Raw genomic sequence first — 16,101 nt, 5'->3', positions numbered from 1 at the left:
GAGTGGAGTCAGTGGCGTAGCTAAGGAGCCGAGGGCCCCAATGCAAGTTTTACAATGGGCCCCCCCAAGCACTCTATACATAATTGATATGGCGCACCAAAACCTGACAATGGCAACTACAGTGTCAGAGGTGCAAGTGGGGGATGGGGAACAGTTTCTTAATGATTGCCACTAATCAAAATATCTATATTGCTACGCCGCCGAGTGGAGTCTGATCAGCTTTGCAAGAGTACTGAGGATGGGGCGACCAAAATGTTGGAGCAAACCAGTGTTGTGTGGGGACCAGAGCTTTGGAGACATTGGGTATGGAAGCCAGGGTATTATAGGTTATACTTGTGTGGCATTCAAGGCCAATGGTGGCAGGATTCTGAAGGGAAGGGAGTACCTTGGTGGTGCCACAGTTAAGGCTACGGCTTATAGGTTAGTCAATCATTTTTACTTTTCTTAGATAATAATGGGTACCCTAATGTATACTAGTGTATATATTCAAGTATACTGTATGTGGTACTTCCTGGAGTTGTTTTGAAGAAGAGAAAAAGATTGGCACTAGATGCTGCTGGAGGGTCAATGGCAATCCTGGATTATGTACCGTAAATCATGTGCTCCCAGAAAAACACAGTTTTAATATGCTTTTAACAGAGAGGTTGAGGCACTGTCAAATGCAACGGTACCTTTAATCACAGAACATAGACATCGGGGTATGCACAACAAGCAAACTGCAGCGAGTGCCTGTGGAATAAAAAAACACCCGGAAACACCGCTCACTCAGATCAGGACAGTGCTGGATCCAGGGTGGCCAAATCCATGAAGCAATACTGAAAAAAGAGGGGAAGGTCCACACGTTGTCCTAAACGAAGTCCTTTATTGTGGACGTATCCGAAAAATCAACACACACAATCACGCATCTCCAGCTGACATGTTTCAGACCTACTGGTCCTTAATCATAGCTGATTGAGGCTATAATCATCGCTGATTTAGGCTATGATTAAGGACCAGTAGGTCTGAAACATGTCAGCTGGAGATGCGTGATAGTGTGTGTTGATTTTTCGGATACGTCCACAATAAAGGACTTCGTTTAGGACAACGTGCGGACCTTCCCCTCTTTTGCCTGTGGAATAGACCTAGTCAGGTCTATGTAGCCGGTGCACAATGCCTCTGTGGGTCACCACTCTACACCCGGTTCAATGTAGTAAATACGAAGGAGGCACTCAATTGGCTTCAAACTTGCGTTTTATCAAATCCCAGTAATACACGTATTACTGGGATTTGATAAAATGCAAGTTTGAAGCCAATTGAGTGCCTACTTCGTATTTACTTCATCGGGGTATGCAGCAGGGGTGAAGACAAGAGACCCTGACAGCTGTTTCGCTGTTTCGCTTAAAAAAGCTTCTTCAGAGGCTAGTGTGACACACTAGCCTCTGAGGAAGCATACTTCAAACATACCTCTCTTTTGCAAGCATATTTCCTGGAGCTGATTTTGATCTCTTTTGTGATTGGTTTACATATTCAAGTTACCTGTTTGATGTAATGCCAGGGTGCAAGAAATTTCACTGCATATAAACTCACATTTACTCATCTATCTCACAAATGGAGCTTGAAGAATGAATTAAAGGAGGCATGAATAACACCTGCTGCTTTATAGTGAATTGCTAAGGCGGTCGGAATTCCCCATAGTAATTAGCTTTTTAGACCCTAAGGGAAAATGCTTACATGAACATGGAATTACCGTGATCACAGCCTATGGACATTAGTGGAACACTTGTATTGTATTAAGATGATTCTGTGATATGCTTACAGGCCAATCAGCCTCTACCCAATGGGACTGTGTTATATTTGGGTATATGGAAGGTATATTAGGTTGTAAGCTCCCTCAGATTCAGTGAATGATTTAAATATGAATATATATATATATATATATATATATATATATATATATATATATATATATATATATATACTGTATTTCTTCCTCTTTACTGACAAAGTTTTCTTTATGTGTTTAAAGATGCCATTGGTAGTTTTCAGTTATCTTGCTGTACATTGGCCAAATGCAAAGCCTGGATCTCCTGACTACTGCTGTGTTTGGTAGCATTATTTAATCACATAATTAATCACATTTTCACCTCCTGTTTAGGTGTTATCAAGCTCTGATTCAAGTGGCACAGAACGGCATGTAATGGCACACAGCCAGCCAGTAATAAATGCAATAAGCTGCATCACAACAACCTTGACTAGTTTAATGTGTTTTTTGGGGGAGAGATAATGTGCCAGAAATGCATCTCCTCCGTGATTCCCTCAGCAGATGCCACTGAGGAGCCTGCTGTCTCTCTGTACCCAGCAAAGCAAATTATGTTGTAGGAGTCACCCATAGCAACCAGTCGTAGACCAGCTGTTGGAACAATTTTATGATTAGAATTAGCAATGAGCTGATTTCCTTCTCTGCCACTTTTTCATTATCACTGTCGATAGATAAACACTTCTTCAAAATTCAAGAAAACCTGTCAGAAATGTATATTTACAGTAATCTGTGCTCTGGAAGTCCTTGTGAGGCAAGGAGCAGCCTAATGGCGGGCTGCCTTCATAGCCTATCAGCTGCACTTTTAATTGTAGCTTCAAACTCTATTGCTTGCAAATTACTATGGGGAGCTTTTAGCGAACTACATAATAATAAACCTTTGTTGTTTGTGCTGCTATTGAGTGCGAATGAAGGAGGTTGCAGGCTGCTGATGACCTCATCCCATGACCTTTACAGTCAAGTCTTCTCACGTTCTTCTTGCTTAATGTTATTGTTCCTGCAATCCTAAAGCCAATGAGAAACTAAATTGAGTTTTGTTTCAGGTATTCCTGACAGTGACAGCACATACAAACAACAGAACACTTTATACACAAGACAGGAACCCAGCACCCTGATTGAGCTGTACAAATACATCTGTAACAGGAGGGGTTGATTTTTATTCTATTATTTCTAGGAATTTGATGATAATTGAGTGGACAGTGTCATGCATTGATCTATAATCCCCATTTCAAGTCAGGGACTGCTTGTTTTTAAAGTAGACCTGAACTATTGCACAGGACACAAGGAAAACAGAGACAATGCACCCTGTGTGTTTTTTAGAGAGAAGAGCCTGTCTAATTTCCCCTCATCTGCAAGTAATCACATGTGTAATTTGATCTCTCAGGTGTAATTTGATCTCTCAGCTGTGTCATCACAGATTCGGCAGTCCTCAGCAGACACCGCTGATATGAAAATACTGGATGTTAACTCTTTGTCTGCTTCCATGAAAGCAGGAAGTAGACATACTGCAGATATATTTCAGGAGGTTTTTATGATGCGGTTGCTTATCTTTTAGAACAGAGAGGCCAATTTGGCTCTATTGTTTTTTATCTTTCTGTTATTTAACTATCGACTGTCTGCTGCCACACCTTGATTTCACATTATCAGCACCCAACCACAACTTCCTGTAGCTGGGACTACCTAACAACAATAAAGCCTGGTGTACGGGCTTTAAGGGTGCATACATTAATTCAATTTTGATTGACCAATGATAGGCCAATCTTACCACTTCCATGCACAGTAGTCTGAGAGCCGACCAACAAAATCTGTTCTTATTCTTTAAAATCTGTTGGCCCTAATACTACATAGAGGTGGTAAAATAGGCCAATCATTTGTTAATCAAAATTGGATGTGTGTACGCACATATATATCGCCAAAATGGTTGATCGTGTTTTCCCCTAATCTGTCTGGAGGTCAGTGTACAGATTTTACGAGTCTCTTCAAACACTTCCATTATAACAACCTACAGCACACCCAATTGTACTCACATTGTGTAATAAATTGGATGAATACAAATGAATACATAAAAGTAGCATAAATGCAATAAAATAAAATATGAAGAAAAAAATAAAATTAATAATCTAAGCTGTCATCAGATGAATAGTATAAGTACCATCTGATTCTACTGCAGAGAGTTCTGGTTTGCTTCTCAATAAAGATGTACACAGTCTCACAGTCACTATGTTCACTAGACAATACAAATAACATTTATATTGGGCTTTTCACCTGGCTGACTCAAAGCCCTGGAGCTGCAGCCACTAGGGCGTGCTCAGTAGCCAGTAGCAGTGTTAGGGAGTCTAGCCCCCCCCCATGCTTAACCCTAACCTGCCCCCCTCCACTGATGCCTAACCCTACCCCACCGCCAAACCACCACTACTGATGCCTAACCCTAACTGACCATCCCAGGCCCCTCGCCATCACCACTAAATACTTTGGTCCCGGCCACTTACAGTGGGATGCGAAAGTTTGGTCAACCTTGTTAATCGTCATGATTTTCCTGTAAAAATCGTTGGATGTTACGATAAAAAATGACAGTTAAATATATCATATAGGAGACACACAGTGATATTTGAGAAGTGAAATTAAGTTTATTAAATTTACAGAAAGTGTGCAATAATTGTTTAAACAAAATTAGGCAGGTGGATACATTTGGGCACCACAAAAAAGAAATGAAATCAATATTTAGTAGATCTTCCTTTTTTTCAGAAATTACATCCTCAGTCTAAACGCTTCATGTAGGTTCCAACGAGAGTCTGGATTCTGATTGAAGGTATTTTGGACCATTCCTCTTTACAAAACATCTTTAGTTCATTCAGGGTGGATGGCTTCTGAGCATGGACAGCTCTCTTTAACTCACACCACAGATTTTCAATTATATTCAAGTCTGGGGACCGAGATGGCTATTCCAGAACATTGTACTTGTTCCTCTGCATGAATGCCTTAGTGGATTTCGAGCAGTGTTTAGGGTCGTTGCTTGTTGAAAGACCCAGCCCGGCGCAGCTTCAGCTTTGTCACTGATTCCTGGACATTGGACTCCAGAATCTGCTGATACTAAGTGGAATCCATGTGTCCCTCAACTTTGGTAAGATTCCCAGTCCCTGCACTGGCCACACAGCCCCACAGCATGATGGAACCAACACCATATTTTACTGTAGGTAGCAGGTGTTTTTCTTGGAATGTTGTGTTGTTTTTCCTCCATGCATAACGCCCCTTGTTATGCCCAAATAACTCAATTTTAGTTTCATCAGTGCACAGCACCTTATTCCAAAATGAAGCTGGCTTGTTCAAATGTGCTTTAGCATACTTCAAGCGGCTCTGTTTGTGCTGTGGGCGAAGAAAAGGCTTCCTCTGCATCACTCACGCATACAGCATCTCCTTGTGTAAAGTGTACCGAATGGTTGAACGATGCACAGTGACTCCATCTGCAGCAAGATGATGTTGTAGGTCTTTGGTGCTGGTCTGTGGGTTGACTCTGACTGTTCTCACCATTCGTTGCTTCTGTTTATCTGAGATTTTTCTTTGTCTGCCACTTCGAGCCTTAACTTGAACTGAGCCTGTGGACTTCCATTTCCTCAATATGTTCCTAACTGTGGAAACAGCTAAAATCTCTGAGACAGCTTTCTGTATCCTTTCCCTAAACCATGATGGTGAACTATTTTTGTCTTCAGGTCATTTGAGAGTTGTTTTGATACCCCCATGTTGCTACTCTTCAGAGAAAATTAAAAGAGGAGGGAAACTTACAATTGACCCCTTAAATACTCTTTCTCATAATTGGATTCACCTGTCTATGTAGGTCAGGGTTCACTGAGCTTACCAAGCCAATTTGAGTTCCAGTAAATAGTTCTAAAGGTTTTGGAATCAATAAAATGACAACAGTGCCCAAATGTATGCACCTGCCTAATTTTATTTAAACAATTATTGCGCACTTTCTGTAAACCCAATAAACTTCGTTTCACTTCTCAAATGTCATTTGTGTGTGTGTCTCCTATATGATATATTTAACTGACATTTTTTTTATCATAACAACCAACGATTTATACAGGAAAATCATGATTAACAACGTTGCTCAAACTTTCGCATCCCACTGTAAATACAACATTTTTGTTGCACACCCAAAACACCTGGATTACTTCCTGGGTGCCTCTATAAACGCAATTAACATTGGGGTCTATATGGCACCCATTTTACCATAGTACCACCGGTACACAAATAATCTGCTTCGCTCCTCACCTACTTCACAATTCGCTCACCAGATAATAAGGCTACTAGAACTAGATCAGAAAATAATACACGTAACTCTCGCTCCAATCGCTGCCTCTGGCTGCGCCTCTCTTCTCACCTCCATCCTCAATGGTATTGATTCTCCTAAGAGCTGGTATTGTAAAACCTTTAGGGCCCGTTCAGATCACAAATGCGGATGGCCATGCGTGCGGACCGCAACACGTACGAATGCACGCCATCCGCGTTTGTGTGCGTTGCGTGGCTGATCCCATCACTGAAAAGTGAATGGGACAGCCGCGCGTTTTGACAAAATCTGTGTGCAGCATGCGTTCCCGGACCGCACAGGTCCGGAACGCATGCAGTGTGAACATCAGACAGTGCACTCTATGCACTGTCTGATGTCGTGAATGTTGGCCTCCTGCACGCGTTTCCAAAACGCGGCTGGAAACGCGTGCAGTCTGAACGGGCCCTCAATTCATATGAAGCTAAACGTATATATAGCACTCATGTGTCACACATGTGCTGTACACATCTAGGAATAGGATCTCTATTCCCATAGCTACCTCTTAGTCCCTCTTTGGAGACCAAATCCCTCTGTCCCCTTTTCTCCCTTATTTGTCCCTCTTTCAGGACTGATGTACAGATTTATGTAAATATATATATTTTCTACTGAAAAATGTGTTTCATGAACTCCAAACTTTATTACTATCCTTTAAATTGATATATTTCTTCATTTCAAATATTAATATGAAGAAAAACTGATGATGATAAAAAGAACCAGCGTGGTTTGAATTCCAAAATGACTTATTTTGCTTATGAATTTTTTTGTGGTATGAGTGGCTAGGGGTGTGGCGGGGGTGTGATCAAGGGTATGTCTTAAAGCAGGGGTCCCCAAATGTTTTGGGTCGAGGGCCGGGTCAACATACTTCAGACTGCTGGGGGGCCAGAGTATACATAAAATGATGTCTTTGCGGGTCAGACAGTGAAGCACACCCAGGTGACAACCAGAAGTCCAATTGGACAGCAGTGTCACCCAATGTGGAATTTGATTGGAAACCAGCAAATTACTGCTTTCTGGCTTCCATGTGGATGGGTGGTGCCAGCACTGCTATTCTATATGCGGACCACCAATATTTAAAGACGTAGCTGACCGCATCTGTAAGTAATACATTTTGTCTGTGGGGGGCTGGTAAAAAAGCCTCAGGGGGCCGCATTTGGACCCGCGGGCCTTAGTTTGAGGACCACTGTCTTAAAGTTTCCCCTTTTTCTCATCTCAAAAAGATGAGAGGTATGTATTCCTGTACTACAGTACACCAGAATACACAGTGCTCTCCGATTAAACCTGCTTGTTAGATAACATAGAATGACAAACCATTATAGAGCCGGCAGAAGCCGCAACATCAAACTGCACAAGCGATTTACGATTGTTACAAATACCCATTTGAAGATTCATGACAGGAGTTTTCAAACCATTATGCATGTGGTATTTAAAGTTCCTTTTTATTCCTAGTCCAGTCCCACAACACCATAAAACTGCTAGCATCCTATCAGTGTGAAGGCATTTATCAGCCACAAAGAGGTTTTACATAAAAAAGCATTTCCCAGGCTGTGCTGTGCTCATTATCACACACTAGGGCTCCCCTGTTCTGTGTGATTATTGCAAGTTATGCTTCAGCCGATTGTGTTGCATGTGAAAAAATTGGAACGAATACATCTACATTAAGGAATCATTATAGGGAGACTAATAATCATTTCTGTTAACAGCGCAGTCCTTTGTACACAGGTTATATTATAAATATTCAGTTCATTAGAAGTAAATAACGGTTTTGCTCCTTTAGGCTCTCCTATTAATAATTCTACATAAGGAAAATAATAATCTCCATTAACTTTATCCATCCTCTCACAGGCTGCAGCATAAATGTCCCCTTTCAGAAATAAATAACAGATCCAATTCTTTTATCTTCTGCCATGGAAAATGTTTCCTGAAAAATGTCAGCTTAGTGTTACCCATGTGTAATTTATAGTAAAGCTGCATACAGACACTCAGTTTCTGTTGCCTTAATTATATTTATTTAAGTATTTATATTGCGCCAACATATTACGCAGCGCTGTACAAGTATATTAATTGACTAGTAAAAAGGCCCATCTGTTAAAAAACGGGCACTGCCTCTACACCGCCCCCCCATCCCCACAGGAAGATGTTGCTTGCTTGGAGGTTGGAAAAAGCTGTTATTTCCCACAATGCAATGAGATTCACAGACAGAAAACTGTCAAGTCTGGAAGCACAGACACAGGAATGAATAAGGATACAATGGTTGTATTATATAGGATTAATAATGATAATTGATGAATGTTAATTAATTAATGATTGCTAATGATCATTAGGGTGACAGTTTTAGGAGAAATCACTGAATAGCTATGCTGCTCAGCTACAGCCTGTTCTGTACTATGAGGTGATGAGGGAGGGATTAATGGTCAAAAAGTGGGAGCCGCTGCTCAATAGCATATGTTTAGCATTGCTTGTTTCACAATCCAGCAGGATGAGTCATGAAACAACATGATAGAACAGCTGTAGTGACAAATCAAAATTGCATATATGGATGCCCCCTCAAAGCCTGGTGCACACTTTCAGTTATGATTGGCCAATCACTGACTAATTTTTGCTCCTCCATGCAGTATGAGGGTTTATCTACACCATCTGCTCATAGGATGCAATACCTGATGACTCTCATATTACATGGAGGTGGAAAATAAATGATTGGCCTTCATATGCAATCAAAATTTGCGTATGTTTTTGCACCCTAAAACCTGGTACACGCTTTCAATTATGCTTGGCCAATCACTGACCAATATTACCACCTCCATGTAGTATGAGGGTCAACAGATATTGAATACTAAGTGCAGACTGTGTAGGAAAACTGACTTACATGTGGAGATGTTAAAATTGGTCAGTGATTGGCCAATCATAATTGTAAGTCTTTGAAGTTGACATTTGCCTCACGCAATTTTTCTGGTTCTTTTCATGTTTTCTTAGGTCCACAGTTATTCCATGATCAAAGTGACCTAAAGGAACTCCTTGAGAACCTTCACCAAAACACTCATGCCAAAAAGAGGAAGAATGTAGAGATCATGTGGCTAGCGGCTTCTGTAAGTATTGTATTTGCTATGTGTGAATGCTCTGTCTCCACACTGCAGCTGTTGCTTTGTATATTGGTTTACACTTTGCACAACACTGGAGGTGACATTATATTGTCTTTCGATCATTTATGGTTTGAGTGTGTGAAGACTAGAACGCAATATGTTTAGCTTTGTGAGGGAAAAGACCGTCTCTAGGTGTTTGGGGTAAATCAGGGATTGACATAAGGGAGATATTTGTGACGTGTATTGTGTGTTGCTCATTACAGGACAAGAGAAACGTGCAGCCAAAATTAATTTAGCAAGGCAGGAAGATTCATAAATCCTCCTTCCCCAAAGCTTAATACATATAATGTGCTATTGACTACTTTGCATTTTTGTACATTTTTGTGAACTATGCTAAATACTAACCTAAGAAAGTTCTGTTAAAGAAAACCTGAACTAATAAATTAAAAGTCAAAATAAGCATACACAGGTCATACTTACCTCCCGTGTAGTCTACTCCTCAATCTATTTCTCCTCTCCTGCGTCGTTTGTCCACTGTGATCAATGGAATTCTCTGTCCTCCATTTTGAAACTGGCCATTACACCATAACAGCTTCCTGGTCAGCACTAGGGCTGAGCTCTCGGATTCCGAATTTCGAGTTTGGCATCGGAATTTGGCAGTTCCGAGTACACACTCGAAACTCGAAAATTCGGCAGTTCCTAGTATCTAATTCGGATTTCCATTGAAGTCAATAGTGACAACTTCTGCGGTTAATTGTAAAGCCCCCATAGATGCTATCATCACCAAATTTGGCATGTATATTAAGCAGATGAGTAGGAACAAGGTAAAACCTTTTTTGTAAAAAGACCTTATAGTTTTTGAGCAAATCGATTTCAAAGTTTCATAGGAAAAATGGTTTTTAAACTGTGTAAAATGACACTGCTGCAGTACAGGTTACTGCATTCGGAGTTCTGTATACATATTGTATACATTTCATGAAAACAGACAGCGTGGGGTCCCCCCTACCAAGCCTCCTTAACCCCTTGTCCCCCATGCAGGCTGGGATAGCCAGAATGCAGAGCCTCGGCCACGTGGGACTTTGCACCTTGAGCTATACCAGCCCGCATGGTCCATGGTATGGGGGGGGGTTTGGAGGAGAGGGGTGGCCAAGCCTCCCCCTCTCTTCCAGAGCCCTTGTCCAATCCATGGTCAAGGGGCTCTTCCCCACCTCCGGTGCCCCGGGAGGAGGTGGGTGCCGCTGACGTCCTGGCGGGGTTCATGGTGCCATCCGGTGGTCCCCTTTAAAGAGACTCCGTAACAAAAATTGCATACTGTTTTTTATCATCCTATAAGTTCCAAAAGCTATTCTGATGTGTTCTGGCTTACTGCAGCACTTTCTGCTATCACTGTCTCTGTAATAAATCAATTATCTCTCTCTTGTCAGACTTGTCAGCCTGTGTCTGGAAGGCTGCCAAGTTCTTCAGTGTTGTGGTTCTGCTATGAATTCCCCCTTCCAGGCCCCTCTATGCACACTGCCTGTGTATTATTTAGATTAGGGCAGCTTCTCTCTTATCTTTTACAAGCTGGATAAATTGTCCTCTGAGCTGGCTGGGCTTTCACATACTGAAGAATTACAGACAAGGGCAAAGCTGTTTGCAAGAAGAAAAGAGCAGCCTGAAACTTCAGTGCATGAGAGCAGAAGGGGGAAAGAAACACACAAATGATCTCTTGAGATTCAAAAGGAATGCTGTATACAGCCTGCTTGTGTCTGGATGTATTTTCTATGTGTGGACATACTGTACATCAACCTACTTCCTGTTTTAGTGGCCATTTTGTTTGTTTATAAACAAACTTTTTAAAATTGTTTTTAACCACTTTTAATGCGGCGAGGAGTGGCGAAACTGTGTCAGAGGGTAATAGGAGATGTCCCCTAACGCACTGGTATGTTTACTTTTGTGCGATTTTAACAATACAGATTCTCTTTAACAAGCGGATCCCCGGAGGCCGTCCCCACAGGAATGGGGTAGGGCGGACCCCACGCTGTCCGTTTTCATGAAATCATGTATACAATATGTATACAGAACTCGGAATGCAGTAACCTGTACTGCAGCAGTGTCATTTTACACACTTTAAAAACCATTTTTCCTATGAAACTTTGAAATCGATTTGCTCAAAAACTATAAGGTCTTTTCACAAACATTTTTTTACCTTGTTCCTACTCATTTGCTTAATATACAAGCCAAATTTGGTGATGATAGCATCTATGGGGGCTTTACAATTAACCGCAGAAGTTGGCACTATTGAATTTAATAGAAATGCACTCGGAATATGAAAATTCGGAACACGAAATTCGGTTTTCACATGCGGTACACCGAATTTTGGTGAAATCAGAATTCAGCTGTTCCGATCAGCCCTAGTCAGCACACTGTTAAACTATAACATCACCCACTTGAGCCACAGGGAAACATGGACATTACCTGGCACATCAGTTGTCGTCTTAGCTATAACTAACAGCAACTGATATATAACTGACAGCAACTGATTTATTTCAGTTCTGACAAAATGTTGTCAGAACTGGAAGGGATCATTGGCCTCAATTCACTAAGCTTATCTACTGTCTTTAATAACGTTTCTAGAGTTATCACCATAGTGATGAGGCATGTAGTATTCAGGAAACACTTCTGTCTTTAAGTTAACTCTTTAATCCTTAAAATAACTCCAGAGTTAAAGACAGGCTGTTTATTAACTGCGTGTGAAAATAACTACAGAGGAGGTAACTTAAGGAATGAAGAGATAGGATAACTCTCTCACTGTGTGGAGGTACGTTTTCTCTTGCCTTATTATCTTCAGCTTGATCTTAGTGAATTGAGGCCATTGTCAGAAGAAAATGGTGAGCTTCTGAGAGAAACTGATGGCAAGGTTACTGTAATGTTCATTTGAAGTTACCTCGTGTGTTTATTTTAAAGAGACTCTGTAACAAAAATTGCATCCTGTTTTTTATCATCCTACAAGTTCCAAAAGCTATTCTAATGTGTTCTGGCTAACTGCAGCACTTTCTGCTATCACAGTCTCTGTAATAAATCAATGTATCTTTCCCCTGTCAGACTTGTCGGCCTGTGTCTGGAAGGCTGCCAAGTTCTTCAGTGTTGTGGTTCTGCTATGAACTCCCCCTTCCAGGCCCCTCTATGCACACTGCCTGTGTATTATTTAGATTAGGGCAGCTTCTCTCTTCTCTCTTATCTTTTACAAGCTGGATAAATCATCCTCTGAGCTGGCTGGGCTTTCACATACTGAGGAAATTCAGACAAGGACAAAGCTGTTTGCAGGAAGAAAAGAGCAGCCTGAAACTTCAGTGCATAAGAGATGCAGGGGGAAAGAAACACACTAATGATCTCTTGAGATACAAAAGGAAGGCTGTATACAGCCTGCTTGTGTATGGATGTATTTTCTATGCGTGGCCATTTTGTTTGTTTATAAACAAACTTTTAAAAACTGTTTTTAACCAATTTTAATGCGGCGGGGAGTGGCGAAATTGTGACAGAGGGTAATAGGAGATGTCCCCGAACGCACTGGTATGTTTACTTTTGTGCGATTTTAGCAATACAGATTCTCTTTAAATAGTTTTACTCAGTTCAGGTTCCCTTTGAAACCAGTGAAGACTGCATAAGATTTAACATCAAAAAGGTTTTGTGTGATTCTCTTTTCTGCAAATGTTTCCTATAAAATTCTGATTGTTTGAATTACATGCTTGTGTACACACATGTGCACATTGAGCATGTTTTGGCCTGTTGTTGTTTATGTGGTTAATTTTACTTTATCTTGGTCCATGATTGTATTCAGGGAATTGCAAAGGGAGGTGCACTGGCAAGTCATTGAGCTGCATTGAGAAAGAATGTGCACATCCTGAGTACAGACAAGTATTGTTCAAGCACCAGGGTGACAGAATAGGACACTCTTAAGCGAAGTACTCACCGGATCCTATGGGGAACTCATGGCGACTTGACCCAACAAACAAGTGCTTCCCAATCCATCTTTCTACTGCAGGAACACATGATGGCACATGACGAGCACGGCACTTTGCGTCATTGGAAATTTTAAAGATCCAATCTGCTGTGACGGTCATAATCGCAGTGCGGAGAAAAACTTTGTGTAATTGCGCACAGGTACCCACACCGTGGAAACTATCGCTTGGCCCTTAAATGATCGATCGTCATACAAAAAAAAAATGCCGGTTACAGGAAAAATCTTGCAAAACGTCACGTCGTGGGTAGGTGCCTTAAGGATAGGTGCCTTAACTGTGCATTAGCCAAGCAGTTCAGCCTACTGTCTGCGGGATACTGCGCACCTTTAGGCTGCAATGTAATGCAGCTGAATGGCAGAATTTGTAACACCGTGCGTGTCAGCATTTCACATGTGGTGTGGCAACAACAAAAGCACCATGTCTGAGAATGGCTGCACTCAGCCTGACTCAGTGCTGTGGCTGCCTCTCCTGCCCATGTAAGCACCCAGCTGGTGCATGGGATTAGCTGATAGGTGGTGAATTCACCACCTTCAGCCTCCCATGTAAATGAGGCATGACAAGGATGAGCACATTTTATTTGCTGAAGACAAGTGAAATGGAAGCCCTTTTTTAGAGTACTATCAGGTACTCTGGCCAAATATCCTTTCTCTCAGCATGTAGACCACTTTAAAATAGCTGAGTAAAATAGAAGTGATGATGTCACTGGCAGATGGAAAGGCAGACCGATACAGAAGAACGTATCGGGTGTATATGTGACAAAGCAGTGATGTTGAACTTGTATTTGTATTTTGCTTCTCTACTTTGTGGGCTTCTAGTGTGTAGTGACTCCACTTCCATAGTTCTTCCTTGGGCAGTGGTGGGTTAGAGATTGGCTTTGGAAACAGCTTTCGTACAGATGGAACTGTGCTGGGAACAAGGCAGCACTCAGGAGAATATGGGGGGAGAGGGAAGGAGCGATGCTATACACAGAAGGTAACTGTACATGGATTGGCATCTAATAGAGGAGACTACTGTACATTATGAGGGTGACTATACACTAAGCAGGGGGAGGAGGAGCAGCACATAGAGGGAAGCTACAGAAGCAGAGCAATGGCTGCAAATGAAGGAGTTGCAAAAGGAATAAGGTCACCATTACAACCATAAAGAGGAACTTCATTTATAACTACACCCCCTAACATTTCGATAGGCTACAAGTTAGTTTGGTTGTTTGTTTTATGGATATACATATGCACAGAGGGAAATACTGGCTGCTTGGCAGTTGGGAACCACTGTTATTTCCCACAATTTAACAAGGCTCACAGACAGGAAACTGTCAGAACCTAGGTCCTGACATCACTCTGTGGGAGGGGTTTCACCACAATATCAGCCATACAGACCCCCCTGATGATCTATTTGAGAAAAAGTAAATATTTCTCACGGGAAAGGGGGTATCAGCTACTGATTGGGATGAAGTTCAATCCTTGGTTACAGTTCCTACCATAACCTGTGCCAAACCCAGTTTTGATAGCTATTGTAAGAACATGGGCACATAGGGCCATATATGCTACTGCACAGGGAACAGCAGGCTCTGATTTGAAAATGTCTCTCTTTAATAATTAACCTGTGGTGACGTGAAGTTCACTGGAAAAGTCTCAGTCAAACCAAAGGCAGCCCAACTGACTTGAACATTAGTATTGGGCATCATGCATCTAATGCCGGGGCACCACTTTAATGCATGTAAACAAAGAGCAGCAGTATTTATTTGTGGGATTCATCTGAAGTTCCTGGCACTGACATCTGTACCCACTGAATACAGCACCCAGGTAGTCCTCACACTGCCATGAGAATGGAAAGCTGCTTAATATGTTCTCTCATTCAGGCATGAAATTCTGTTAATTGCAGTTAGATTTGTTGCCGCATTAAGGATTACTGAAATGATTCTAATTACAATTTTCAAGAATGAACTATAAAACCATTTCTTAGAAATTGACTGTGGTGACCACACTAATGACCTGGAAACTTTGTTTTACATCAATAATTCTAAAGCATTAACACAGCGTAAATAATCAGGGCTTTTTACCCCTCTCTGCGTCGAGCGTAGGCCAAGCCCTGCTGATACATCTGCATCCTTCTTTTTCTATATTTACTAGTCAGTTGGTTTAATAAAGACAGACCTAAAATGTTTGTATTAGATCGTGATTGACAGCAGTGGTAATTCCCAAGTTATGTCGTGCTGCTTTTGTATGCGTATATAATGACACTAGTCATTATTGACATTTTCTGGCGGAAAAGTATATTTACCCAGTGCTGATTCATCGACACATTTACTTTTATGTGATTGCTGATTTGCAGTAATAAGCACTTTACATCGGGTATAACAACTTGTGTCTCTCAAGCTGCCAAACATGTAGCTAATAGTTGCTACATACAATTAACTTGTTTACTGCAGCTATTTCAGCACTTTAAAGTGAATCCAAGCTGGAATGTTTTAATAAAAAAAACAACATACTACCTGATCCAGGGGGCTTGCAGGATCAGGTAGCCGCAATGACCACCACTCTATCCGAAGCTCCTGTGGCCAGAAATCCTGTAGTTTTAGTTTCAGGGTCACGATGCTGCAAGCTCTGCTCTGTGCGTCTCATCACAGAGCAGAGTGCAGGGAGGTGGGGAATGGGCGGAGCACATACAGAGCTGGGCAGAGCTGGGGGTGACAGCAAGAGATGACCCGAACCTCTGATTTTCGGTTCACGAACCGCAATAGACTTCAATGGGGAGGCGAACTTTGAAAACTAGAAACACTTATGCTGGCAACAAAAGTGATGGAAAAGATGTTTCAAGGGCTCTAACATCTGAGTTTTTGCATGGAGGAGTGGGATAGATGCCAAAAGTCCCAGGGAAAAATCTGGATTTGACGCAAAGCAGCGT

The 16,101-nt window shown here is 41.6% G+C and overlaps 1 protein-coding gene across 5 annotated transcripts in view; it reads left to right on the top strand.

Moving 5' to 3' along the window:
• Positions 1-16,101, top strand: part of INPP4B (inositol polyphosphate-4-phosphatase type II B) — a 668,171-nt gene that overhangs the window by 512,727 nt on the left and 139,343 nt on the right. For all 5 annotated transcript variants that reach the window (XM_068279481.1, XM_068279471.1, XM_068279463.1 and 2 more), the window contains exon 19: positions 9,090-9,202. In XM_068279481.1, the coding sequence (XP_068135582.1) occupies positions 9,090-9,202 (113 nt within the window). The remainder of the gene's footprint in view (positions 1-9,089; positions 9,203-16,101) is intronic.

This window comes from Hyperolius riggenbachi, chromosome 1, assembly GCF_040937935.1.
Source record: "Hyperolius riggenbachi isolate aHypRig1 chromosome 1, aHypRig1.pri, whole genome shotgun sequence".
Classification (NCBI taxonomy): Eukaryota; Metazoa; Chordata; class Amphibia; order Anura; family Hyperoliidae; genus Hyperolius; species Hyperolius riggenbachi.
The sequence above is the reverse complement of the archived record's forward strand: the minus strand, read 5'-3'. Positions and strand labels throughout refer to the sequence as shown.